Source organism: Pseudopodoces humilis, chromosome 25 (assembly GCF_049639895.1).
Source record: "Pseudopodoces humilis isolate 2021_Gansu_Grassland_sample_001 chromosome 25, ASM4963989v1, whole genome shotgun sequence".
NCBI classification, from domain to species: domain Eukaryota; kingdom Metazoa; phylum Chordata; class Aves; order Passeriformes; family Paridae; genus Pseudopodoces; species Pseudopodoces humilis.
Window position 1 is genome coordinate 1,583,930 of NC_142224.1, and position 25,819 is coordinate 1,609,748.

Consider the following 25,819-nt stretch of genomic DNA (forward strand, 5'->3'; position numbering starts at 1 on the left):
GGGGCCTGGGTGACGTGGTGGGCGTGGCTTGCGTCGTGCGCGCGCAGGGTGGGCGGGGCTCGCGGCTCTGGCGGGAAAAGGCGGCGTGGCCGGAGCGGTGCCGGGAGCGGGATCGCGGTCCGGAGCGATCCCGGGGCCGGGGATGGCGGTGCCCTTCGTGGAGGACTGGGACCTGGTGCAGACGCTGGGCGAAGGCGCCTACGGGGAGTGAGTGCGGCGGGGCCGGGGAGAACGGGGTTGCTGCCGGCCGGGTCCGCCCCTTGCACGCCCCTGCCCTGTGCCCTGCCCCTTGCGCGGCCGCTGTTCCCCTGCCCCCGCCGTGTGCCGCTTGCGCACCCGCGGCTCGTCCCTGCGCGGCCACTGCTTGCCCACTGTTTGTTCGCCTCCTGGCCATCAAGTGCCGATGTGTGCCCACGGCCTGCCCAATCCGCGCTGTTCGCCCATCACACGCCCCGTCCGTGCCCGATGCAGGGCCACTGTTTGCCCATCACATCCCCTCGCACACCCGGCGTGCCCCCCGGCGTGCCCATCGTGCCCCTTGTATTCCCTGTCTGTATCCTGCCCTCCCCCTGTCTCCAGGGGCAGCATTTGCTGCCCATTCCCTGCCCGTTCCTTGTCTCCAGTAGCAATATTCCCTGCCTGCTGCCCGTCTCCAGAGGCAGCGTTTTCTTTTTCTCCCCATTCTCTGCCTGCTTGCTGCCTGTCTCTGGGGAAAGCATTCCCATGCCCATTCCCGTGCCCATGCCCATTCCCTGCCTGCTCCATGGCCACCGTGCCCCACTGACCCCAGCCCCCCGCAGGGTGCAGCTGGCCGTGAACCGCCGCACTGAGGAGGCCGTGGCCGTGAAAATCGTGGACATGAAGCGCGCGGCCGAGTGCCCGGAGAACATCAAGAAGGAAATCTGCATCAACAAGATGCTGAACCACGAGAACGTCGTCCGGTTCTACGGACACCGGCGGGAGGGGGCCACGCAGTACCTGTTCCTGGAATACTGCCGCGGCGGAGAGCTCTTCGACCGCATCGGTGGGCATGGGGGTACCCGGGGATTTAGGGGCAATGGGGCATCCTAAATTGTCACCTCCACGCGGCTGAGGACTGCTCCTCTTCTTCCCCACGTCCAGAGCCAGATGTTGGGATGCCAGAGCCAGAGGCACAGCGGTTCTTCCAGCAGCTGATTGCCGGCGTGGTGAGCGCTCACCGGCGGTGATGCCGCTGGTGCCAGTGGCAATTCCTGCACGGTGCTGCCCCTCTGCTCCTTGCCGTGATTCCCACACGGAGCTGCCCCTCTGCTCCTTGCCGTGATTCCTGCATGGAGCTGCCCCTCTGCCCCTTGCCGTGATTCCCACACGGTGCTGCCCCTCTGCTCCTTGCCGTGATTCCCACACGGAGCTGCCCCTCTGTTCCTTGCTGTGATTCCCAGGGCTCACCCTGCCCCTCCACAGGTGTATCTGCACAGCATCGGCATCACCCACCGCGACCTGAAGCCGGAGAATCTGCTGCTGGATGAGCGAGGTGGGGGCAGATGTGTCTGACCCTCATGAAGTTTTCCTTTCTTAACTTGTATTTTTTGAGTGTTTAAATTAAAGCTTTAATTTGAATGCTTATATTTTGCATTTGAGCTTTTAATGTAGGGGTTTAATTTTATTCTGAATTTAAATTCTACAGTATATTTTTAATGTAAAGATTTTGCAGTTTCTAGCTTCATTTCTTAATTTAAGCTTTTATTTGAATTTGCATTTTAATTTCTTTTCATTTTATTTGTATTTTAATTCAAATTTTAGGTTAAACTTTTAAACTTAGAACTTTAAAATCTTAACTTCAACTTTTATTTTCAACTCAAATTTTTAAACAAATTTTAAGTTTGAACTTATAACTTACGTTTTGATTTCTCCTTAGATTCCAATTTGCATTTTAAATTAATTTTGCTGGAGGGGGCAAAGTTTGATTTAAAGTTTTAACTTGGCTTTTCGCTGTTGTTTGGGCCCAGACAACCTGAAGATCTCGGATTTCGGCCTGGCCACGGTGTTCCGGCACAACGGGCGGGAGCGGCTGCTGAACAAGATGTGTGGGACCCTGCCCTACGTGGCCCCCGAGCTGCTGCGGCGCCCGGAATTCCGCGCCGAGCCCGTCGACGTCTGGGCCTGCGGAGTGGTGCTGACAGCCATGCTGGCTGGAGGTGGGAATGTTGGGATGGATGGAATTCCCAGAGGGTGATGTGATGTGCCCATGGCCATGCTGGCTGGAGGTGGGAATGTTGGGATGGATGGAATTCCCAGAGGTGATGTGATGTGCCCATGGCCATGCTGGCTGGAGGTGGGAATGTTGGGATGGATGGAATTCCCAGAGGGTGATGTGATGTGCCCATGGCCATGCTGGCTGGAGGTGGGAATGTTGGGATGGATGGAATTCCCAGAGGTGATGTGATGTGCCCATGGCCATGCTGAGCAGAGGTGGGAATGTTGGGATGGATGGAATTCCCAGAGGGTGATGTGATGTGCCCATGGCCATGCTGGCTGGAGGTGGGAATGTTGGGATGGATGGAATTCCCAGAGGTGATGTGATGTGCCCATGGCCATGCTGGCTGGAGGTGGGAATGTTGGGATGGATGGAATTCCCAGAGGTGATGTGATGTGCCCATGGCCATGCTGAGCAGAGGTGGGAATGTTGGGATGGATGGAATTCCCAGAGGTGATGTGATGTGCCCATGGCCATGCTGAGCAGAGGTGGGAATGTTGGGATGGATGGAATTCCCAGAGGGTGATGTGATGTGATGTGCCCATGGCCATGCTGGCTGGAGGTGGGAATGTTGGGATGGATGGAATTCCCAGAGGTGATGTGATGTGCCCATGGCCATGCTGGCTGGAGGTGGGAATGTTGGGATGGATGGAATTCCCAGAGAGTGATGTGCCCATGGCCATGCTGAGCAGAGGTGGGAATGTTGGGATGGATGGAATTCCCAGAGGGTGATGTGATGTGCCCATGGCCATGCTGGCTGGAGGTGGGAATGTTGGGATGGATGGAATTCCCAGAGGTGATGTGATGTGCCCATGGCCATGCTGGCTGGAGGTGGGAATGTTGGGGTGGATGAAATTCCCAGAGGTGATGTGATGTGCCCATGGCCATGCTGGGCAGAGGTGGGAATGTTGGGGTGGATGGAATTCCCAGAGGGTGATGTGATGTGCCCATGGCCATGCTGGGCAGAGGTGGGAATGTTGGGATGGGTGGAATTCACAGGGGGTGATGTGCTGATGGCCATGCTGGCCAGGGATGGGTGGAATTCCCAGAGGGTGATGTGATGTGCCCATGGCCATGCTGGCTGGAGGTGGGAATGTTGGGATGGATGGAATTCTCAGGGGGTGACACACAGCCAGCAGAGGTGGGAATGCCTCTAGGAATGGATGGAATGTGTGTGATGTGCTCAGGGGGTGTGGGGGAAATGCAGGAGTGGTGCAGAGGACATGGGGGAGTGTTTGTGCAATGTCCAGGGGTGAATGTATGGAATGCAGAAGGGGTGCACGGGTGAAATGTGTGAGGGGAGGTGTGTGGAGTGCACAGGTGGATGGGATGGGGAAGGAGCACACCTGAGATGGGAGTGATGTATGGAGTGCACAGCAAGAGGGATGTGTGAAACACAGAGATGGAAGGTGTCCATCCATAAGGGAGGTGTAGAATACGTGGAGGGGGATGTTTGGAATATCTGTAGGGGTGTATGGAAGGAATAGAGGACTGCAGGAGGGGAATGTTTGTGATGTGTAAGGGGGCTGTGTGAGAGGCACAGGGGAGGTATGGGACACATAGGAGGAGTTTGGGATGCAGAGAGAGGTATGGAATGTGTGTGAGAAACCATGGGATGCACGGGGAGGTTTGGGATGCACAGAGAGGTTTGGGATGCACGGGGAGGTTTGGGATGCATGGAGAGGTTTGGGATGCACGGGGAGGTTTGGGATGCACAGAGAGGTTTGGGATGCACAGGGAGGTTTGGGATGCACAGAGAGGTTTGGGATGCACGGGGAGGTTTGGGATGCACAGAGAGGTTTGGGATGCACAGAGGTTTGGGATGCACAGAGAGGTTTGGGATGCACAGAGAGGTTTGGGATGCACAGAGAGGTTTGGGATGCACGGGGAGGTTTGGGATGCACGGGGAGGTTTGGGATGCACGGGGAGGTTTGGGATGCACAGAGAGGTTTGGGATGCACGGGGAGGTTTGGGATGCACAGAGGTTTGGGATGCACGGGGAGGTTTGGGATGCACAGAGAGGTTTGGGATGCACAGAGAGGTTTGGGATGCACGGGGAGGTTTGGGATGCACAGAGGTTTGGGATGCACAGAGGTTTGGGATGCACAGAGGTTTGGGATGCACAGAGGTTTGGGATGCACGGGGAGGTTTGGGATGCACAGAGGTTTGGGATGCACGGGGAGGTTTGGGATGCACAGAGAGGTTTGGGATGCACGGGGAGGTTTGGGATGCACGGGGAGGTTTGGGATGCACAGAGGTTTGGGATGCACGGGGAGGTTTGGGATGCACAGAGAGGTTTGGGATGCACAGAGAGGTTTGGGATGCACGGGGAGGTTTGGGATGCACAGAGAGGTTTGGGATGCACAGAGAGGTTTGGGATGCACGGGGAGGTTTGGGATGCACGGGGAGGTTTGGGATGCACAGAGGTTTGGGATGCACAGAGGTTTGGGATGCACAGAGGTTTGGGATGCACGGGGAGGTTTGGGATGCACAGAGAGGTTTGGGATGCACGGGGAGGTTTGGGATGCACAGAGAGGTTTGGGATGCACGGGGAGGTTTGGGATGCACAGAGAGGTTTGGGATGCACGGGGAGGTTTGGGATGCACAGAGGTTTGGGATGCACGGGGAGGTTTGGGATGCACAGGGAGGTTTGGGATGCACGGGGAGGTTTGGGATGCACGGGGAGGTTTGGGATGCACGGAGAGGTTTGGGATGCACAGGGAGGTTTGGGATGCACAGGGAGCACACAGGATCCATGGCAGGGCAGGGTCACCACGTCCCCACAGTGCCACATGCGTGCCTGGGGGGTTGTGGCACCAGGGGTGACAGCAGTGGGATCTCCCGGCAGAGCTGCCCTGGGACCAGCCCAGCGACAGCTGCCAGGAGTACAGCGACTGGAAGGAGAAAAAAACCTACCTCCCACCTTGGAAGAAGATTGATTCAGCTCCCTTGGGTAAGCACCCAGCAGCTCCCTAAATATACACATATATACACAGAAATATACATATATACACAGAAATATACATATATACACAGAAATACGCATATATACACAGAAATACACATATATACACGGAAATATACACATATATACACAGAAATATACATATATACACAGAAATACACATATATACACAGAAATACACATATATACACAGAAATACACATATATACACAGAAATACACATATATACACAGAAATATACACATATATACACAGAAATACACATATATACACAGAAATACACATATATACACAGAAATATACATATATACACAGAAATATACATATATACACAGAAATATACATATATATACACAGAAATATACATATATACACAGAAATATACACATATATACACAGAAATATACACATATATACACAGAAATATACACATATATACACAGAAATATACACATATATACACAGAAATATACACATATATACACAGAAATATACATATATATACACAGAAATACACATATATACACAGAAATACACATATATACACAGAAATACACATATATACACAGAAATACACATATATACACAGAAATACACATATATACACAGAAATATACACATATATACACAGAAATACACATATATACACAGAAATACACATATATACACAGAAATATACATATATACACAGAAATATACATATATATACAAATATACACATATAGACACAAATATTACATGTGTACACACAAATATATACATATACACACAAATATACACATATATACAAATATTACATATATACACACAAATATTACATATATACACACAAATATTGCATATATACAGACAAATATATACATCTATATACACAAATATATACATATATGTACAGAAATATATACATATGTACACAAATATACACCAATATACACATCTATACACAAATATTACATATATACACACAAATATACACATATATACACAAATATATATACATATACACACAAATACACACATATATACAAATATTACATATATACACACAAATATTACATATATACACACAAATATTGCATATATACACACAAATATTACATATATACACAAATATACACATAGACACAAATATATATACATATGCACACAAATATTACATATATACACACAAATACTGCATATATACACACAAATATTGCATATATACACACAAATATTGCATATATGCACACAAATATTGCATATATACGCACAAATATATACATATATATGCACAAATATATACATATATATATACAAATATATACATATGTACACAAATATACACCAATATACACATCTATGCACAAATATTGCATATATACACACAAATATACACATATAGACACAAATATATATACATATGCACACAAATATTGCATATATACACACAAATATTGCATATGTACACACAAATATATACATATATATGCACAAATATATACATATATATAGAAATATATACATATGTACACAAATATACACCAATATACACATCTATACACAAATATTGCATATATACACATATATACAAATATTACATATATACACACAAATATTACATATATACAGACAAATATATACATATATATACACAAATATATACATATATGTACAGAAATATATACATATGTACACAAATATACACCAATATACACATCTATACACAAATATTGCATATATACACACAAATATACACATATATACACAAATATATATACATATACACACAAATACACACATATATACAAATATTACATATATACACACAAATATTACATATATACACACAAATATTGCATATATACACACAAATATTACATATATACACAAATATACACATAGACACAAATATATATACATATGCACACAAATATTACATATATACACACAAATACTGCATATATACACACAAATATTGCATATATACACACAAATATTGCATATATACACACAAATATTGCATATATACACACAAGTATTGCATATATACACACAAATATTGCATATATACACACAAATATTGCATATATACACACAAATATACACATATATACAAATATTACATATATACACACAAATATTACATATATACACACAAATATTACATATATACACACAAATATACACATTTACACACCATGTTGGATTCCACCCCCTCGTTTCCCAGCGCTGCTGCACAAGATCCTCACGGAGAGCCCGGCAGCGAGGATCACCATTCCCGACATCCAGAAGGACCGGTGGTACTGCAGACCCCTCAAGAAGGGTAAGGGGCCGGGGGGGACGCGCTCGTGCCCCCGGATTTGGGGGTTATTGGGTGTCCTGTCCCTTTGCAGATGTCAAGCGGGCTCGGCTCTCCTCGGGGGGGGTCGCTGACTCCCCTGGAGGCTTCTCCAAGCACATCCGATCCGATTCAGACCTCTCGCCGGTGAAGGGAGCGCTGGGGTGAGCCTCTGCTTCCCTCCACACGGCTCTTTGCGGGTTCCTCGGCACCTCGGGCCTTTCCCGGCGTTTTCTCCGGGAGGCGTTCGGGTGGAGACCAGGCACGAGCCCTGCCATCGTCCCAAATCCTGCAAAACCCCGTGCAGCTCCCACATCCAGCTCCCTGCAGCGCTCCTAACCCTCGTGTCCCCCCTTGCCTTGCAGTGAGGACAAGGCAAGCTATTCCACGTCTCAGCCGGAGCCCGGCACGGGCGGGATGCCTTGGGAGAGTGGCGCAGGAAGCATCGACCAGCTGGTGCAGGGCTTCAGCTTCTCACAGCCCGCCTGCCCCGAGCACATGCTGGTCAACAGCCAACTCCTGGGCACCCCAGGCTCCTCCCAGGTCAGGGGCTGCAGGGGGCACCTGGCACCACTCGGAATATCGGGATGCTGGGCTGGGCGAGGCCGATCCTCTTTGGGATTTCGCCTCGCGGTGTTTGGGGCGCAGCTCGGCATCATCGGCGGTGTCAGGGTGCACCTTGCAGGGCTTGGGGGCTGCTCTGTGGTGGTCGGGGTGCAGCTTTGCCTGATGGAGAGTGTCAGGGCAATATTGGAGGCGGAACTTTTTGGTTTTTATCTCCTCGGTGTGAGTTTGCCCGAGTTGGGGCAGAGCTTTTCGGTATTTTTAGTATCAGGGTGATGCTTTGCCGTGGCCTTGGGGTGTTTGGGGGGCAGCTTCACATCCAATATACAACACTGGGGTCCAACCTTGCATTGTTATGAGGATGAGGAGCAACTTTTTTGCATTTTTATGACACCAGGGAGCAGCTTGGCAATGTTTGGGGTTGTGGCTGGGTGAGGTTTATCGTCTTGGGGTGCAGCTCTGCAGCGTTTGGGATGCAGAGTCTCGTCCAGTTTGCAACATCAGGATCTGGTGTTGCAGCTTTTATACTACAGGGGTGCAACTTTGCCTCAGATAGGTAAGATTAAGAAGCAATTTTCGTCCTATTTATAATGTCAGGGAGCAACTCTTGGGGCTGTGGCTGAATATTTATCACCTCAGGGTGTGAGGTGCAGGATTTGGGGTGCAAATTTACAATATTTTGGTGTCAGTTTGTCGCTTTGCCAGGGACTTGAGGGGCAGTTTCACATCTCATTTACAGCACTGGGGTGCAGCACTGTGCTGTGTAAAATATTGGGGTGCAACTTTACATCATAAATACCACATTAAAGAGCAACATTGCTGTGTATGGAACATCAGGGAGCAGCTTGGCAAGGCTGGGATGCAGCTGTGAGTTTTATCATCTCAGGGTGCCACCTCCCAAGATTTGGGATGCAAATGTGCATCATTTATGGAATCAGGGTGCCCTTTGTGCAGCGCTGGGGGCTGCTCTGTGGTGTTTGGGGAGCAGCTGTGCACCTGATTTACAATATCAGGGAGCAGCTTGGCAAGGTTTGTCATCTCAGAGTGCAACTTTGTGGTGTTTGGGGCACGATTTTGCAGTATTTTAAGTAATAAAATGCAACTTTCCAGTTCCAGGGTACAGCTCTGCAGCGTTTGGGAGGCAACTTGGCATCCAATTTACAATATTGGGGTCCATCGTTGCACTATACCATTGGGGTGGAACTTTGCATCATATATGTGTCATTAAAGAGCGTTTTTGTGGTAGCAGGGGCTGCTTTGGGACGTGGCTGTGCAGCATTTCTGGTGTTTGGGATGCGGTTGTTGGCTTGTGCCATCAGGGGGTGCAGCTTCCCAACATTTCCTCACCGAAAGCCGGGATTTGCCAGAGCTGGGGCTGGAACCTGGTGGGATTTGTGACCTTTTTGGCGGGATTTATAACCTTTGGAACGTTTTCTTGGGGCGGCAGAGCCCGTGGCAGCGGCTGGTGAAGCGGATGACGCGGTTCTTCACCAAGCTGGACGCCGACGGCTCTTACCGCGCGCTGAAGGAGGTGTGTGAGAAGATGGGATACGGCTGGAAGATGAGCTGCACCAACCAGGTGGGGGTCAGGGTGTGGAAGTGGGGCTGGGACCCCCTGTGCTGGGTCATCAGGGAGTAATTCGAGGCACCCTACCCCCCTCCCCACTTTGCAGGTCACCATCTCGACCACAGACAGGAGGAACAACAAACTCATCTTCAAGGTGAACCTGGTGGAGATGGAGAGCAAGATTTTGGTGGATTTTCGCCTCTCCAAGGTGTGCAAGGGGTCGGGGTGGGTGGTGGGGGCTGCACAGCAGGGGCAGGGTGGGGAAGGAAGGTGGGTGCAGGGTGGGGTGACCACGGGAGGTGGGTGCCAGGGGCTGGAGGGGGATGCAGACTCTGTCTCTCCCCACGCAGGGCGATGGCCTGGAGTTCAAGAGACATTTCCTGAAGATCAAAGCCAAGCTCAGCGACATCGTCAGCACCCAGAAAGTCTGGCTGCCCGGCACCTGAGCCCTCACATTCCTTCTCTGCCTCTTCCTCCACCTCATCCTCTTCCTCCTGGCTGGGCTCTGGCAGCACCACCCACACGCTGTGAGGATGTCTGGCCACTTGTTCTAGGTTTTGAAGGTTCAATAAAGCCCTGGGGGCCGCAGAGCGAGGCTGGTTGCTGCAGAGGGGGGGTGTTCACTCTGAAGCCTCCTGATGGCGCAGCATCAATCCCACTGTGGGATCTCTGCCGAGCCGGGCAGCCCTAAAGCAGCCCCAAGGTTTGGGAGCTGACCCCCCCACCCCCCATTCCTGCCCTGTCTCAGGGCAGCGGCTGCCCTCATTTTCCAGCCTCTCTAATTGCTTTTCGGAAGGACTAACGAGCCCGAGAGCTGCCAGGGGTTGTTAGCGCTGGAGCGAGAGAGGAGAGACAGGGATTAACCCCATCCCCCCCAAAAAAGAGCATCCCCCCCAAAAAAACCCCACCCCAGGGTGCAAACCCTGAGATATCACCACGGTTTCTCCCCAAAGCTGCATCAGTATTTAATTCCTGGGCTAAAAAATGCACTTCTTACACTTCTTACTTGTTTACCACTTCTTAATTTTATTTTTTTTTTTAATAACCCTTTCCCTGGCTTTTTTGTTTCCCTGGTGGGAACCCCCCTTGGGCAAAGCAATTAGCAGCGATTTTTTAATTGCATATTTATATTGCAGCTGGGGAGCGAGACCCCGGCAGCGGGCGAGGGGAAAGCAGGAAGACGCCGCGCTCCGACCTTGTTTGCTTTTCAGCTGGGATTAAGCGCTTTTAATTGTCCCAGAGATCACAGATTGCGGCCAGGGGGGATAATTAGGCTGAATACAGGGTTTTCTGGTTCATTCCCCCCAGGAATTTATATTTCTAAGGGCATAAAAAAGAAAATCTTTGGGAATGCCTTGGGAAGGGAGGTTTGTGGAGGGGTGTGAGGCTGGACACAACTCAGTGCATGAGTGGGTCTTACTGTCAAAACATGTTAATTTTTCACCTGTTACCTGCTGGAAATGGGATGTTTTGGGGGGTCACAGGTACATCCCATCCTGCCCAGGATGCTTCAAAGGAGGTTGGGCTCTGCTTCTGCCCTTATTCCCATGGGCTCCATTCCCGTGGGAATCATTTTCAACCCTAAATTTTAGGGTCCTTTTGTATTTTTAACTCCGTGGACGGGATTATTTTCCACTTTTGGGGTGTGTGGGGGAAACTCGAGGGGGATAAAAGGTTTGTGTTCCTCTGTGGCCGGGTGGGGGGGCCGTGCTGAGCGGGGCCCTGAAAGCGCCCTTTGTGCAGCCCCGCCGGGGACCCGGAGGCACCGGAGCGTGGCAAATCCTTAAACCAACAGCACGGCCAGGGCGGGCACAGGGGCTTCTGCCCCCTCCTCATCCCAAATTCACAGAGTTCCAGCAGGCACAGGGGCTTCTGCCCCCTCCTCATCCCAAATTCACGGAGTTCCAGCAGGCACAGGGGCTTCTGCCCCCTCCTCATCCCAAATTCACAGAGTTCCAGCAGGCACAGGGGCTTTGCCCCCTCCTCATCCCAAATTCACAGAGTTCCAGCAGGCACAGGGGCTTCTGCCCCCTCCTCATCCCGAATTCACAGAGTTCCAGCAGGCACAGGGGCTTCTGCTCCCTCCTCATCCCAAATTCACGGAGTTCCAGCAGGCACAGGGGCTTCTGCCCCCTCCTCATCCCAAATTCACGGAGTTCCAGCAGGCACAGGGGCTTCTGCCCCCTCCTCATCCCAAATTCACAGAGCTCCAGCAGGCACAGGGGCTTCTGCTCCCTCCTCATCCCGAATTCATGATGTTCCAGCAGGCACAGGGGCTTCTGCCCCCTCCTCATCCCGAATTCACGATGTTCCAGCAGGCACAGGGGCTTCTGCCCCCTCCTCATCCCGAATTCACGATGTTCCAGCAGGCACAGGGGCTTCTGCCCCCTCCTCATCCCGAATTCACGATGTTCCAGCAGGCACAGGGGCTTCTGCCCCCTCCTCATCCCAAGTTCATGGAGTTCCAGAGGGCACAGGGGGTTCTGCCCCCTCCTCATCCCAAATTCACGATGTTCCAGCAGGCACAGGGAGTTCTGCCTGCCCTCGGTCTCCTGGCAGCATCCTGGAGTTGGGGATGCAGAGTTAGGGATGTGCTGGATGCGGGATGGAGGATTCAGCATTCAGGGATGGGATGTAGGATTTAGGACACAGATGGGGGATTTAGGATCTAGATGGGGATGTGGGGTTTAGGATGTAGGCGTTGGCTGTGGGATGGAGAATTTGAGGTGCAAATGTGGGATATGGGATTTGGGATGTAGACACAGGGTGGAGGGTTTAGGATGTAGATGCAGGGTGTGAAGTGGAATTTATGATGCAGATATGGGATTTAGATCCTGCTGAGGATGCAGGATTTAGGATGTAGATTCAGGATGCAGGATGGAGTATTTAGGATTTAGACATGGGATGCAGCAGAGGATTTAGGATGTTGATGGGGCTGTAGGATTTAGGACACAGGTGCAGGTTTCAGGATGCAGGTATGGAACACAAGATTTAGAATGTAGATGTGGGACAGGATTTGGGACATAGATACAGGATCTGGGACAGAGAACTTGAAATGCAGATATGGGACATAGGATTTAGGATGAAGATGCAAGACACAGAATGGAGGATCCAGGATGCAATTGTGGGATAGAAGATTTAGGATGTAGATGTGGGATAGAGCATTTAGGAGGTACAGGGAGACTTGGGATTTCAGATGTAGATACAGGATGGAGGATTTAGGATGCAGATAACAGAACACAGGATTTAGGACATAGAGGCAAGATGGGGGATGGATGATTTAGGATTTAGATGGGGGAAAGGATGCAGGTGCAGGATGCAGGACAGAGAACTTGAGATGCAAATGTGGGACACAGGATTTGAGATGTAGGCTTTAGGATGCAGGATGTAGGATTTAGAATGGAGATGTGGGATATAGGATTTAGGATGGTGGATGGAGGATGCAGATGTGGGACACAGGACTGGGGATGTAAATGCAGGATGCAGGATAGAGGATTTAGGATGTAGGTGGGGGATGTAGGATGTAGAATGCAAGACAGAATGGAGAATGGATGCAGGTCTGGAATGGAATATTTGGAATGTAATTGAGGACGTGGGATTTAGGATATAAACACTATGGGAACATTAGGATTTAGGATACAGGTGTAGGACATAAGATTCAGGACAACATCTAGGATCGAGGATTTAGGATGTAGGTGCAGGATTCAGGATGGAGGATTCAGGATGCAGATGTGAGACAGGATTTGAGATGCAAATTCAAGGTGCCAGATGTAGGGCACAGAAGAGGGACTGTGGAACCATTTAGGATGGGGGATGCAGACCCAGGAAAAAACACAGAAATTTAGGAAACAGATAGAGAATTTAGGATGTAGACACATGTTCCCAGATGCAGGATGGAGGTTTTAGGAGGCAGATGCAGTTTTCCAGACACAGAACATGTGACACGGATGCAGGACACAGGAGAGGGGCTGCAGATGTGGGATGCAGGACACAGGAGAGGGGCTGCAGATGTGGGATGCAGGACACAGGAGAGGGGCTGCAGATGTGGGATGCAGGACACAGGAGAGGGGCTGCAGATGTGGGATGCAGGACACAGGAGAGGGGCTGCAGATGTGGGATGCAGGACACAGGAGAGGGGCTGCAGATGTGGGATGCAGGACACAGGAGAGGGGCTGCAGATGTGGGATGCAGGACACAGGAGAGGGGCTGCAGATGTGGGATGCAGGACACAGGAGAAGGGCTGCAGATGTGGGATGCAGGACACAGGACCTGGGATGAAGGGGCAGATGCAGAATACGGGATGCAGATACAGAACGTGGGGTACAGAAGGAGAATTTAGGATGCAGAGGTGGAATATAGGGCAGGTGATGAGGGGCATGTGATATAGGATACAGATGAAGGATGTACAGGGCATGGGTTGCAGAAGAGGGATTTGGGATGCAGAGGTGGGATGCAGGACACAGGAGATGTGGATGCAGGATACAGAATGCAGAAGTGGGGTTTAGGGTGCAGACATGGGATGGAGGTGCAGGATATGGGATGCTCAGACCAGAGCACCACAGCACAGCCCCAGCTCTGCACAGGGATTTTGCAGCACCCCTGGAGATGGGGAGTGCGTGCAACGAGCCGGGAAATGCAGACTTCCAAGGAAAAAAATATTGCTTTGCAATCCCATACAGACATTTTGCAGCTCGTCCCCCATCTGGGAGGCAGATCCCAGCCATTTGGCCACATCTGCCTGCCAGATGTGCTGGGGAGGGGAGCAGAGCCCCTGTGGATGGGAAACCTCCCCAGTCCCCTGTGTGCAGGCCAGGTTGGGAATGCAGCTTTACCATATCACACCTGCTCTGAAGAAACACCTGGATGGGAGCAGGGAGCAGTGGGAGGGAAGGACTGGATGGGACCAATCCAGCCTCACAAATGATTTTTATTGTAATTAAGTTTTTGTCCTGTGGCTGGGGGAGGTGGCAATGAGACAGAGCCAGGGTGCAGCTATAGGGGGCACAGCCCAGTATGGCCCAGTAAGGACCCTGGGCTGAGCTCACCCAGCACCCTGGGTGGGTGGGAGGTCCTGGTAAGGCCAACTGGACCATCAGGGGCTGTTGGTGCCCTTGGGATCCAGGCAGCAGGATGGGGATGTGGATGTGAGAGATGGGATGGAGATGTGGGATGCAGGGATGGGATGGAGGTGTGGGATTCAGGGGGTGGGATGGAGATGTGGGATTCAGGGGTGGGAAGATGTGGAATGCAAACACAGAGTTTGGGATGCAGGCACAGAACAAGGGCTGGCACAAGGTGCAGGTGTAGGAGGGGGGCAGGATGCAGGTGCAGATGGAGGATGTGGGATGAAGGCTGCACAGGCAGGACATGGAGCAGATGCAGGATCTGGGATGTTCATTTGGGATGCAAGAATCTGCAGAACTCAGATGCTGGGTGCAAGAAGCAGGATGCAGAGGGCAGGATGTGGAATGAGAGGGCACAGGGTACAGATCCAGGATTTGGGATGCAGGGTGTGAGAAGTGGGATGCATGATGCAGGATGTGGGATGAAGAGTGCAGGTGCAGGACATGAGATGAAGGGCACAGGGTACAGAACCAGGATTTGGGATGCAGGAGACAGCCACAGGATGCTGATCCAGGGGATGGGTGTGGGATGCAAAAGCAGGGTGCAGGTGGAGGGTGCAGCTCTAGGATAGAAGAAATGGAATGTGGAATCCAGGGTGCAGGAGGGGGATGTAGGATGTTGGTGCTGGATGTTGTGGGGTACCAGTGAAACTCCAGGATGGTGATGCACCACTTCAAACACAGAAGAATGGTGGGAGCATTTCCCATCTGATTTTTAGGGGCAAATGAGAGAATTTCCCAATAGCATCAGCTTCTTGGGGACTGGAAATCAAACAGAATTCCAGAATCAAACAGGATTCCAGAATCAAACAGGATTCCAGAATCAAACAGGATTCCAGAAACATTTTTCTTTTCTGAACTGCCCCCATCAGCTCAGTGTCTCCAGGACAGAAGTATTCATATAGAGAAAAAAACCCTAAAGCTGGAACAATTCCATCTGAAGACACTGAAATCCAGCATTTCCCTCCTCTCTCCTTAGCATTTCCCACTGTGGAGGTGCCTGAAGGGCTGGATTTGTTGGATTTTTAAGTCAGGAGATGTTTTAGCTCTTGCAAAAGCATCGCAGCAGCCTTGGGAATGCCGCCACATTAATAAAAGCAAAAATGCAGAGGAGTCTGTAAAGGAAACTCCTGCAAAAATCCCTTCCAGAAACATCGTGGTCAATATTAGCTCTTGGTTGGAGCTTTTTTTCCCTGTTTTATTTCATTGGGAAAATGAGTTTTGGAGGTCATCACGTGCCCAGAGCATGGTGCAAGGTGGGTTTTGGCAGCAGGTTTGGCCCCTGGATCCTCCAGTCAGTATCAGGGAGGGATTTTGTGGGGAAAAAACCTGGAATTTACAGCTTCAAATTGGAACTTTCAGGTTAAAACTTAAAACAATCACCCTGAATTGGAGGGCTGGCACTGTGGATGCAGCCTGGCAGTGGTGCCAGGGACACAGATGAGGCCCCAGCAGTGCCTCTTGCCTGGCAGGCAGGAGAGGGAGAAAAATGCTTCAAAAAGGTAAAAAAAAAGCTCCAAAGCAGAAGGCTGAGGTCATTTTCTTGGCGAGGAAGTCGGCTCCTTCCAAATGCCTCCGGGTCGGGTTTAATATCAGCAGAAACATTCTTGGGCAGGGTGGGGAGAAAGCTCTGCTCTCACCATCGAGAGCAGAACCCTCAAACCCCCAAATGCCAGAGAGGAAAAACTCCAAATACCCTGAAACCCCCCCAAATCAGCTCCCCAGTCCCCAGACTGTTTCTTTGAAATCTCTAGGTGTGGAGTAAATGAGGATTGGGGTGGGAGAGGTGTGAAAACAGTTCATGGAGGAGAGGAAAATCCCCCCTGTGAGCAGAGAACTGAATCATTAAAGTGGCTTTTGAGCATCATTTGGCCACTGCTGGGATTTTTGGGATGTGGAGAAGAGGAAAGTGAGGGGGTCTGGCAGGGAAAATGCCATTTTTCCCATTGTCCTGGAGAGTTTTATCATCACTTCAATCCCTCCTTGATTCAGCATCATCTCGGCGGGCTCAGCACCCAGCAACAACCCCCTGGGGCAAAGGGACCTGCGTGCAAGGAATATCCTGCTGGAAAATACATCAAAAAAGAGGGGGAAATTAAATGGATTTCATCTGTTGTGCTCTGCTCACAGGGCTGACTGAGAAGCTCAGGGTCCTGCCAGCGCCTTGCACGAGCCCTCGGTCGCCCTGCGGAGCTGTTGTGGCTTTTCCAGGGATTTTACACATTAGGAGGGGGTGGTTGGACCGTGTTTGTTTTGCTAAACCTCACCAAAACCCAAACCAGAGCTCAGAGGGAGGAGGAGGTGGGAGATGCGTGGAAAGGTTATTAAAAAACAGGGGGAAAACAAAAAAACAAGAGCTGAAGTGCAGAATGAATTTGGGATTGGAGCAGAGCAGGGCTATGACAGTGGCAGGGATGTGGTGCTGGCAGGGATGCTGTGGGAAGCAGGGATGTGTGGGTGGCAGGGATGCTGCACCTGGCTGGGGATGTGCATCCCACCACAATCAAGATGGAGAAAAAATTCCCCAGGAGAATTGGGAGGATAAGAAGCATCAGGAGGGCTCTGATCCCACTGGGAGGGAGGCTGTGAGGCGATGCTCTGCTGTGGAAGGGGATTTTCCTCCGTGCTTGCACATTCCTGCCGTCAGCAGTATTTACAAGACAGCACCAGGAGAAATCCCAGGTTGGCTGGACCTCCTCCCACTGGGGATCACCCCCTGCTTCTTAACCTTGGATCTCCTTGATCCTTTTGGTTTGTGCTATCTGCACCTCATAGTTCCAATCCCTCCTGTGCCTAACTCCTGCTCATGACATTCCAGAGCAGCCCCTCCCAAAATTTTCACCATCCCAGCACCCACAGCTTACCCTGCAGCCTTTTATAGAGACAAGGCTGCTCTCGGGTGCAGGGTTTGGGATGGACTCCACAGGGTTGCTTCATCTTCAGGCAGTGCTGGGAAAACCCAGCAGCAATGTCCTCTCCTGGAAAAAGGCCCTGGGAAGCACTGCAGAGTGGAGAGAGGTTTGTGGGATGCAGGGATGCAGCAGCTCACAAGGATGCTGGCAGTGCCCAGGGATGTTTATGGGGTGCAGAGATGCAGCTCACAGGGATGCAGCACACAGGGATGCTGGCAATACCCAGGGATGTTTATGGGATGCAGGGATGCAGCTCACAGGGATGCAGCACACAGGGATGCAGCAGCACACAGGGATGCAGCAGCACACAGGGATGCAGCAGCACACAGGGATGCAGCAGCACACAGGGATGCAGCAGCACACAGGGATGCAGCAGCACACAGGGATGCAGCAGCACACAGGGATGCAGCAGCACACAGGGATGCAGCAGCACACAGGGATGCAGCAGCACACAGGGATGCAGCAGCACACAGGGATGTTTATGGGATACAGGGATGCAGCACACAGGGATGCAGCACACAGGGATGCAGCACACAGGGATGCTGGCAGTGCCCAGGGATGTTTGCAGCATCCAGGGCTGTTTGCAGCAGTGTGCAGGGATGCTGACAGCACACAGGAATGCTCAGGGTGTGTGGGATGTTAGCAGCACACAGGGATATTGCCGGTGCAGGGGGATATTTGTAGCACACCAGGACACTTGCAGCATGGCGGGGAATGCACAAAACCACTTTACAAGAACACCTGCAGCGGCTTTTCAGGCCTTCCCTGCCTCAGTTTCCCCTTGCTGAGAGGCAGGGCTGTTGGTTTCTCGGGGCTCAGCCTTACAGGACGCTGTGGTGTGGGGAGACCTGGCCGTGCTGTGGCCGCCTGGTTGTCGGCTCCGCGCTTGGCCGGCGGCCAGGGCAGCGCTGGGGGCCCGCTGCTCGCCAGATGCGATAAGGAAAGGTTTGGCTGAGGCTGGAAAAAAGAGAGAAAAAGAAGAGCAGGGAGGGGAAAAAAAGGGAAAATAAAAAAAAGCAAAAGCAAAGCAAATTCCTTGGCAAATCAAAGCAAAATGCTTGCACACGGCCTTGCATCCAGCCATCAGTCTTGATAAGGGGCTCTGGGGAGGAGGAGGCGGCAAGCTGACACAGGGAACCTGACAGCAATCCTTCTTCATGGCAAAAAACCAGTCAGATTTCCCACTGCCAGTTAATGAGGGGCCCAGACCCAGTGTGCCTCAGTTTCCCCACTGCATGCCAGCACTGAGGTGTGGCAAAGGGGTTAAAACTGCCTTGGAGGGGTTAAACGGGGCGATTTTCTGCCGGGTTTTATCCAAAACATATGTTTTCACCACTATTCGAGTTATCTGGGATATTTCCTGCGTGTTTGCTCCTATGGCAACCGGCCCAGCATGAAAGACCTATTTACTGGGCCCAGGGATAAGGAGCAGCCATATGGTGTCAATTTTGAAGGCACTCCATCCCCTCCGCCTGTCTCCAGTTCTCTCTCCACCACAGTCCTGGCCCCTCGAGAGGCGTCCACCATGAGCTGGGTCCAGCTGGGGTAGGAATGGGCACCATCAGCAAAGTGAGGTGGTGGGTTGGGTTTTGGGGAGCTCAGAGAAGGTGGTGATTGGCTGCAGCAGCGACCTGAGATTCTGTGGGTTCCTTCAGGAGGTGGGGATGGAGTGAAGGTACCTGCAGCAGCCACCTGAGATCCTTCAGGAGATGGGGATGGAGTGAAGATACCTGCAGCAGCCACCTGAGAGCCTTCAGGAGATGGGGATGGAGTGAAGATACCTGCAGCAGCCACCTGAGAGCCTTCAGGAGATGGGGATGGAGTGAAGGTACCTGCAGCAGCCACCTGAGAGCCTTCAGGAGATGGGGATGGAGACAAGAGACCCACAATGCTGATCTGGGTTCCACCAGGAAGATAAGGATGGAGACAACATCCCTGAAACACTGAGGTCCATACAAAGAGAAGGTTGAGGACAAGCTGCCTGAATCATGGGCCCAAGGTCTGTCCAGGAGTCCAGGCTGGAGACAAGGCTCCAGCAAGGCTCATTCCAGCTGGGCCTTGGGGCAGGCAGGTGCTGGAGAGGTCACGGGCCACAGAACTTTTATCACCCTCAGAATCCTCCACAGAGGTGCAGGGAGTTCTGTCCCACCCCAGCAGTCTGGGCTCTTCCCACAGGTAACCCCACTACGTGAGGTAGTTCTTTGCTCCTTCCTAAACACTGAGGCAATTTTTGGTGCCAAAGCAGCTCCATGGAGTTAAATGACCAAAATACAGGAAAATGAGGCAAAATCACCCCGTAGTCTGCTTGGGAAAAAAAAATATTAAAGTAAAAAAAGTATTTCGTAATAATTCTAATTTTATTTTGTTGCCACTGGGTGTTTGCTGCAGGGGAGATGATAAAGCTGGGCAGGACCAGGCACAGCGTGGGACAGGGGATTTTGGGAATGATTCACTCCCAAAGCCTCCTGCAGAGGTATTTTTGATGAAAAAAAAAAGCCCAAACAGATTAGTTGGGGCTTTTTTAAGAAAAAAAGAGGTTTTACAGCAGTGACCCTTCCCACCAACCTCACCAATTTTCTTTTTAATAAGGAATAAAAAACCTTTCAGCCAAAAAAAACCCTTTTCTATGAAAACATGTGTTCAGGTCAAAAAGCCACTTTTCACTGGGGGGAAAAATAAACCAACAAAACACCCCTGACCAATGCATGAAGTGATGGGTTGGCAAAGCTCACAGGGAGAAGCAGCTTCTTTAGAGGTGATATCTCTCCTCTTCTTCCTCCTCCTCCTCCTTTCTACTCCTCTTCCTTTCCTTCTCTTAATCTTCCAGTCCTCCTCATCCTTTAGTCCTTCTCCTCTTCCTCTTTTCTCTCCTGTTGTCTTGTCTCTTCTCATCTCCATCTTCTCTTCCCAGGTGATGTGATCTTCTCTTTCCACGTGTGCTCCATCCCAGCACCCCTCCAGCCTCTGTGCCCTGCTCCTGATCCGTTCTCTTGGAGTGGAATCCCGAGATTCCCCCCTCACACACGTTGCCTGTCACGCTGCAGGGCACATTCAGCAGCTGCTGCCACCCAATGCCACCTGCACTGCCAAGGCTGGGGGGCACCAGGCTGGCACCTGCTGTCCCCTTCCCAAAAAGGACCCACAAACCTTCCCTCCATGAAGATCATTGGGTGGCAAAGGGCATCGGGGCTTTGGGCTGGCCCTGTGGAGAGACACAGGGACTGGGACAAGGCACCTGCTGGAATCCAGGCCAGGGTGATGGGACAAGGACAAAGTGATGGGGACCAGGACGTGATGATGGGGACAGGGACAGAGGATGGGGACGGGGATGAGAGATCTGAAGGGGGCAGGGGTGGGATGATGGGACCTGGACAAGCTCCTTGCTGGAGGCAGGAGAATGGGGACTGGAAGGAGGTGCCTGCCAGGGACAGGATGATGAGAACCAGGACAAGGAAGCTGCTGAGGAGGTGGAAGTGGGAACTTGGGAACCGGGATGAGGCACTGCTAGAGCCAGAAGCAAGGAGACCACAAAAAGGAACCCAGTGGAGCCCAGCATGGGGCGACAGCGACCGGACCATGGCGATGGGCAGCATCTCCCACCCTCAGCCCCTGCACCCCTGATCTCCGCAGCCGAGCCCGCAGCAGTGGAGGCGAGCACGGGGCTCCGCGCTCGGCTCAGCCCAAAGGCGGCGGTGCCGAGCGGCTCCCGCGGGGCCGGCAGCGCCGAGCCCCGGAGCACCGGGAGCTGCCGGCTCAATGCCGGGGCCTCACTCCCACGAGCGGATGAAAGGCTCCCTGTCCAAGCGGCATTAGACGCGCTGCGAAGGCTCATTCCCGATCGGTCACGCTCCGAGGCGCAGCTGCAAAACCCCCTCCGGGAGCCCGGGATGCTCCGGGGGCTTTGTTCGGAGCGGCCCCGCTTCCCGGGGAACCGTGACAAGACGATGGGATTACGGGGCAAGAGAAATAAAATAAAATAAAACCCAACCTCGCTGGGACCACGCTGGCTGGGCGGAAAAACAAAAGGGACCCTCGAATTCCCTCGTGCTCCTGCCAGGAATGATGGCCCCACCTGGGCGGGGGGAAGGGGCCGGCATTCCTGGCAGGAGAGGGCTTGAGGATCCCCAAGGAGGGAGGGAGGGTGGCTTTTTGGGGATCTGCCCTCGATTTCTGCTCCCAAATCCCAGCTCTGAGCAAGAAAGGAAAAGGAGGAAAGTCTTGCAGGAAGCAAACCTTATGAGGAGGGGAAACTTTGCAAGGAGGAAAGCCTTATGAGGAAGGAAATTTCACAAGGAGGAAAACTTGCAAGGAGGTAAAGCCTTGAAAGGAAGGAAACCTCCAAGGAACAAAACCTTGCAAGGAGGAAAACTTTATATGGATGATAAACTTTGGGTGGGGGAAATATTGCAAAGAAGGAAAATCTTTCAAGGAAATAAAACATTGCAATGAGGAAACCCTTAGGCAAGGAAGGAGATCTTGTAAGGAAGAAAATACTCCAAGGAGGAAATAATTTCAAGGAAGGAAAAACTTTCAGTGTAGGAAAATCCTTGTATGGAGGAAAACCTTACAAGAAGGAAAACCTTTGACAAGGAAGGAAACCTTGCAAGAAGGAAAACCTTGAAGGAGAAAAACCTTCCAAGGAAGGAAACCTCAGAGGTTAGGAGGAAGTGAACAGGTTGAAGGGAGAGGTTCTGCACCTTCCTTGTGGGAGCAGCCCGATCCCTCCTGGCACAGGGCCCGGCACGGTTTGGCTGAAGTTAATTGGGTTAGTGAGTGGCTAAAGGGCGTAGCTTGTCCGGGCGCCTTCTCCCTAATGAGCATCTCATTTGAATCTATGCAAAATAGCAGGGAGCATGGAGACATGCTAATTAAAGTGATTGCTGTTCGCTAATTAAGCAGCAATTCTCCTGCCCAAGAGGGTATTCTCATGCAAATGAGCTCAAGGAGGGGAAAACATCGCCCCAAAAAATGTACAGGGAGAAATCGCAATTTGGCACCTCCCCTGGTCTGCAAAACACCTTCATTATGATCCTCATTTTGAGTATTTTTATCCCAAAAAAACAGACTTGGCTGTCTCTTCTGTGCTGAGAACAATCCTGAAGCCTTCATTTTTTCCAGTGGCTGCCATAAATCAAGTCATTTAACCCCTCAGCTGTGTCAGCCCCCATTTTGTTTTATTTTGAAGTGTTGTCTTCAGATTATGGGATTAAAAATTAAATATTAAAAAACCAGATTAAAAATCTGTTGAGGATTTTTCTACTTTTCATTTCTTTCCTCCCCTTTCTCACTTGTGGAAATAATGACGTCCTACAGGAATCCTCCTGAGGGATAAAATTAGGGCTGGTAAACACAGGGTAGTGCAGTGTTTTGGTCTCACAGGTTTGTCCAAAACCCATGAGATTTTATTTCAAGTCTAGTTTTTTGGGGGGGAATTTTAAGTTTCTTTTTTTCTTTATTTTTGAACACAGCAACTGTGTTTCTTTGCACTCTGCTCCATGTGGCTCTGAAGCCTTTTCAGGCTAAACTCTCCTTGGGATAAATCCCTTTCCAGCTACTACTTGTGGATGGCACCAAAATACAGCAAATTCCCAAAAAACAGGGCATGTTGGGTGTATTTTGGATGTGTTTGTGTTCTTTCAGAAGGGGGCAATGGTTTGGGCACAGTATGAGCCCTTGATAAAGCCCCTTTTTGCTGTTTTTTAGCGTGAGTACGGGGTTCTTGGTGGAGTCACCGGAGAAAGATGATGCATGGAGCATGTGTGGCGTGTGGGGGCATTTCCCGGACCTTTGGAAAAAGCGAGAGCCACTCCCTCACTCCAGCGACACTCGGAACATCGAGGCAGGAGAGTCGCAGTGGGAGCCGCGGGCTCGTGGGGACGAGCACGGGATGAGTTCTGCACTCGCACGGGGGGCGGCTCCCGGGAGGCCGCCCAGGTGACCTCGGTGCTCAGGTGCGCTCGGATGGGGGCACACGGGGACTGTCACAGGTGGAGAGGTGGTGCGGGAGCGAGAGCGCACGGCTGCGGCTCCGCGGCTCTGCCCGAGCGCCGGGGGAGCACAGGGGGTGTCGGGGCCCTGCGGCTACCTGGGTGCCCCCTGGGTGCCCTCCCAGCCCCGCGGGTGCCCAGCTGCACCTGTTCGGGGTGTCCCGGCCGCTCACTGCCCGGTGCCGCCGGTTCGGGGGTGTCCCGGCCCTGCTCTGCCCGGTGCCGGCGGTTCGGGAGTGACCCGGTGCCGGCGGTTCGGGGGTGTCCCGGCCCTGCTCTGCCCGGTGCGGCCGGTCCGGGGGTGACCCGGTGCCGGCGGTTCGGGAGTGACCCGGTGCCGGCGGTTCGGGGGTGTCCCGCCGGTTCGGGGCTGACTCGGCGGTTCGGGGGTGTCCCGGCCCTGCTCTGCCCGGTGCCGCCGGTTCGGGGGTGTCCCGCCGGTTCGGGGGCTGACTCGGCGGTTCGGGGGTGTCCCGGCCCTGCTCTGCCCGGTGCCGCCGGTTCGGGGGTGTCCCGCCGGTTCGGGGGTGTCCCGGCTGTTCGGGGGTATCCCGGCCCTGCTCTGCCCGCTAGCGCGGGGACCCCTCGCGCACGTGCATCCCCTGCCGCCCTCCCGCCCCCCTTAAAGGGCCCGCACGGCCCCGCTGGCCGCACGCTCGGACCGCGCTCATCGCCGCCCGCTCCCTCCCCTCCTCGGGCGGTGGGTCCGCCCGCGGGGCACCCGTGCTCCCCTCCCCCGGCAGGAGTTGGTTCGCTCCGCGGGGCGGGGCGGGGCGGCGGCACCTCCCCCGACACGGGGCGCCGGTGGGAGCGGGGCGGGGAGCGCGGCGCGGGGGGAGATAAGCGGCGCCGAGCGGCCGGGCGGCGCTGGATGGAGGCTCCCGCCCGCCGGGACGCCCGCCCCAGCCTGGAATGTCCTGGCGAGCCGCCGCCGAGCGGCACCGGCACCAGGACCGGGACCAGGGAGGGGGCGCGGCGGAGAGGTAACGCGCGCGCTTCCCGCTCGGGGGGGGCGGGCGGGCCCGCGCGGGGAGGCGCGAGCGCGGCTCCTCCGGGAGGGGCGGGGGCGGCCCGGGGCGGCCGCAGGTGGCGGCTCCCGTCTCACCCCGCAGGGCTCGGCTCCTGTCACCCTCAGGGCTCGACCGTGCCTTCGCCGCGCGGGGCTCAGCCGGTGCACCGCGCTCACCGGGGAGCGGGACGAGCCCTCGGAGCTGCCTGGCTCTGATTTATGGTCTCATTTCGCAGGGAACGCGCCTCCACTCCCCTCTATTTGTCATTTAAACGCTGCTCTGCTTGAAGGAGGTGCCGTAGGGGATGGGTTTGGGGTCGCGTCCAGCCTCCTAACCGCCTTAAAATGGTTAATCTCAATGTTTTTAACCTGTAAGGTCACTTTTCTCTGCAATTAGAGCGATGGAAAGTCAGTCCCTAAGGCAGGAGGTGGTGTGCGATGCCTGCCTGAGGTCTCTGGCTGTTAAGCATCCTGACATCTTATCTCTGTTATTGCTATTTTTATTGCATTAAGCTGCCTACCTTCTTAAAGCCACGCGATTCTTGAATTTTAAATTACTTTCCCTTGCTTTGTCTGTCTCTTTGCCAAAAACAAATATAAATTATGTAGCTCCTGACTTCTCATGGAAGAACTTTCCAGTCGTCTATCCCGTGCTTTCCAATACTGATGTTTTTTAAACCAAAAGAGGTGTGTTTTTCAGCCGTGACACACTGTCGGGCAGCAAACAGGCAATGTTTACTTTGCTCCCGCCTCGTAACTGTGTAAAGGGTTGGTGAAAGGGTAAATGTGATGGCTTTATGTAGCTTTTTCTTTTTAATTATTATTTTACTGCTCTCCCCAACTGCTTTGCTGCCTCTGGGAAGGAGTAGTCGCGCCGATCCTGCGGCTGTAAAGCTGTCAGCTCTGAAGGGCTGTTTACTCAATGAGTTGTATCTTTCACACATGCACCAGAAATTCAATTTACTGACCCAAACACCAGCCACGGCCGCCGAGGTTCCCGGCAGCGTGGAAGCTTTGGTTCACTGGGGTTTTCTCCTTCGTGGCCCGGTGTTTTCCTTGAACAAAGCAGGTAATTCTGGGGTGCTGGTGTTCCCAGACGAGCTGTGTAGAGCTCCTTTCCTTTTCTCATCTCCCAC

General features: G+C 52.3%; 2 protein-coding genes across 4 annotated transcripts in view; both read left to right on the top strand.

Annotated features, from left to right (window-relative positions):
* The first annotated feature begins 67 nt into the window (after positions 1-67).
* CHEK1 (checkpoint kinase 1) lies at positions 68-10,240 on the top strand. The gene is made up of 12 exons (XM_005528443.3): positions 68-207; positions 801-1,024; positions 1,123-1,187; positions 1,444-1,513; positions 1,989-2,177; positions 5,085-5,189; positions 7,411-7,506; positions 7,577-7,685; positions 7,887-8,064; positions 9,533-9,664; positions 9,759-9,860; positions 10,003-10,240. Exons 1-12 carry the CDS (start codon positions 143-145, stop codon positions 10,096-10,098), a joined length of 1,431 nt encoding a protein of 476 aa, XP_005528500.1. The 5' UTR covers positions 68-142; the 3' UTR covers positions 10,099-10,240.
* Positions 10,241-23,229: 12,989 nt separating this feature from the next.
* Positions 23,230-25,819, top strand: part of CDON (cell adhesion associated, oncogene regulated) — a 54,847-nt gene continuing 52,257 nt past the window's right edge. For 2 of the 3 annotated variants that reach the window (XM_088066782.1, XM_005528444.3), the window contains exon 1: positions 24,477-24,657. The gene's annotated coding sequence lies outside the window, so the exon portion shown is untranslated. Of the gene's footprint in view, positions 23,639-24,476; positions 24,658-25,819 lie in introns of those variants that run through there. The other variant, XM_088066783.1, reaches the window with a different exon arrangement.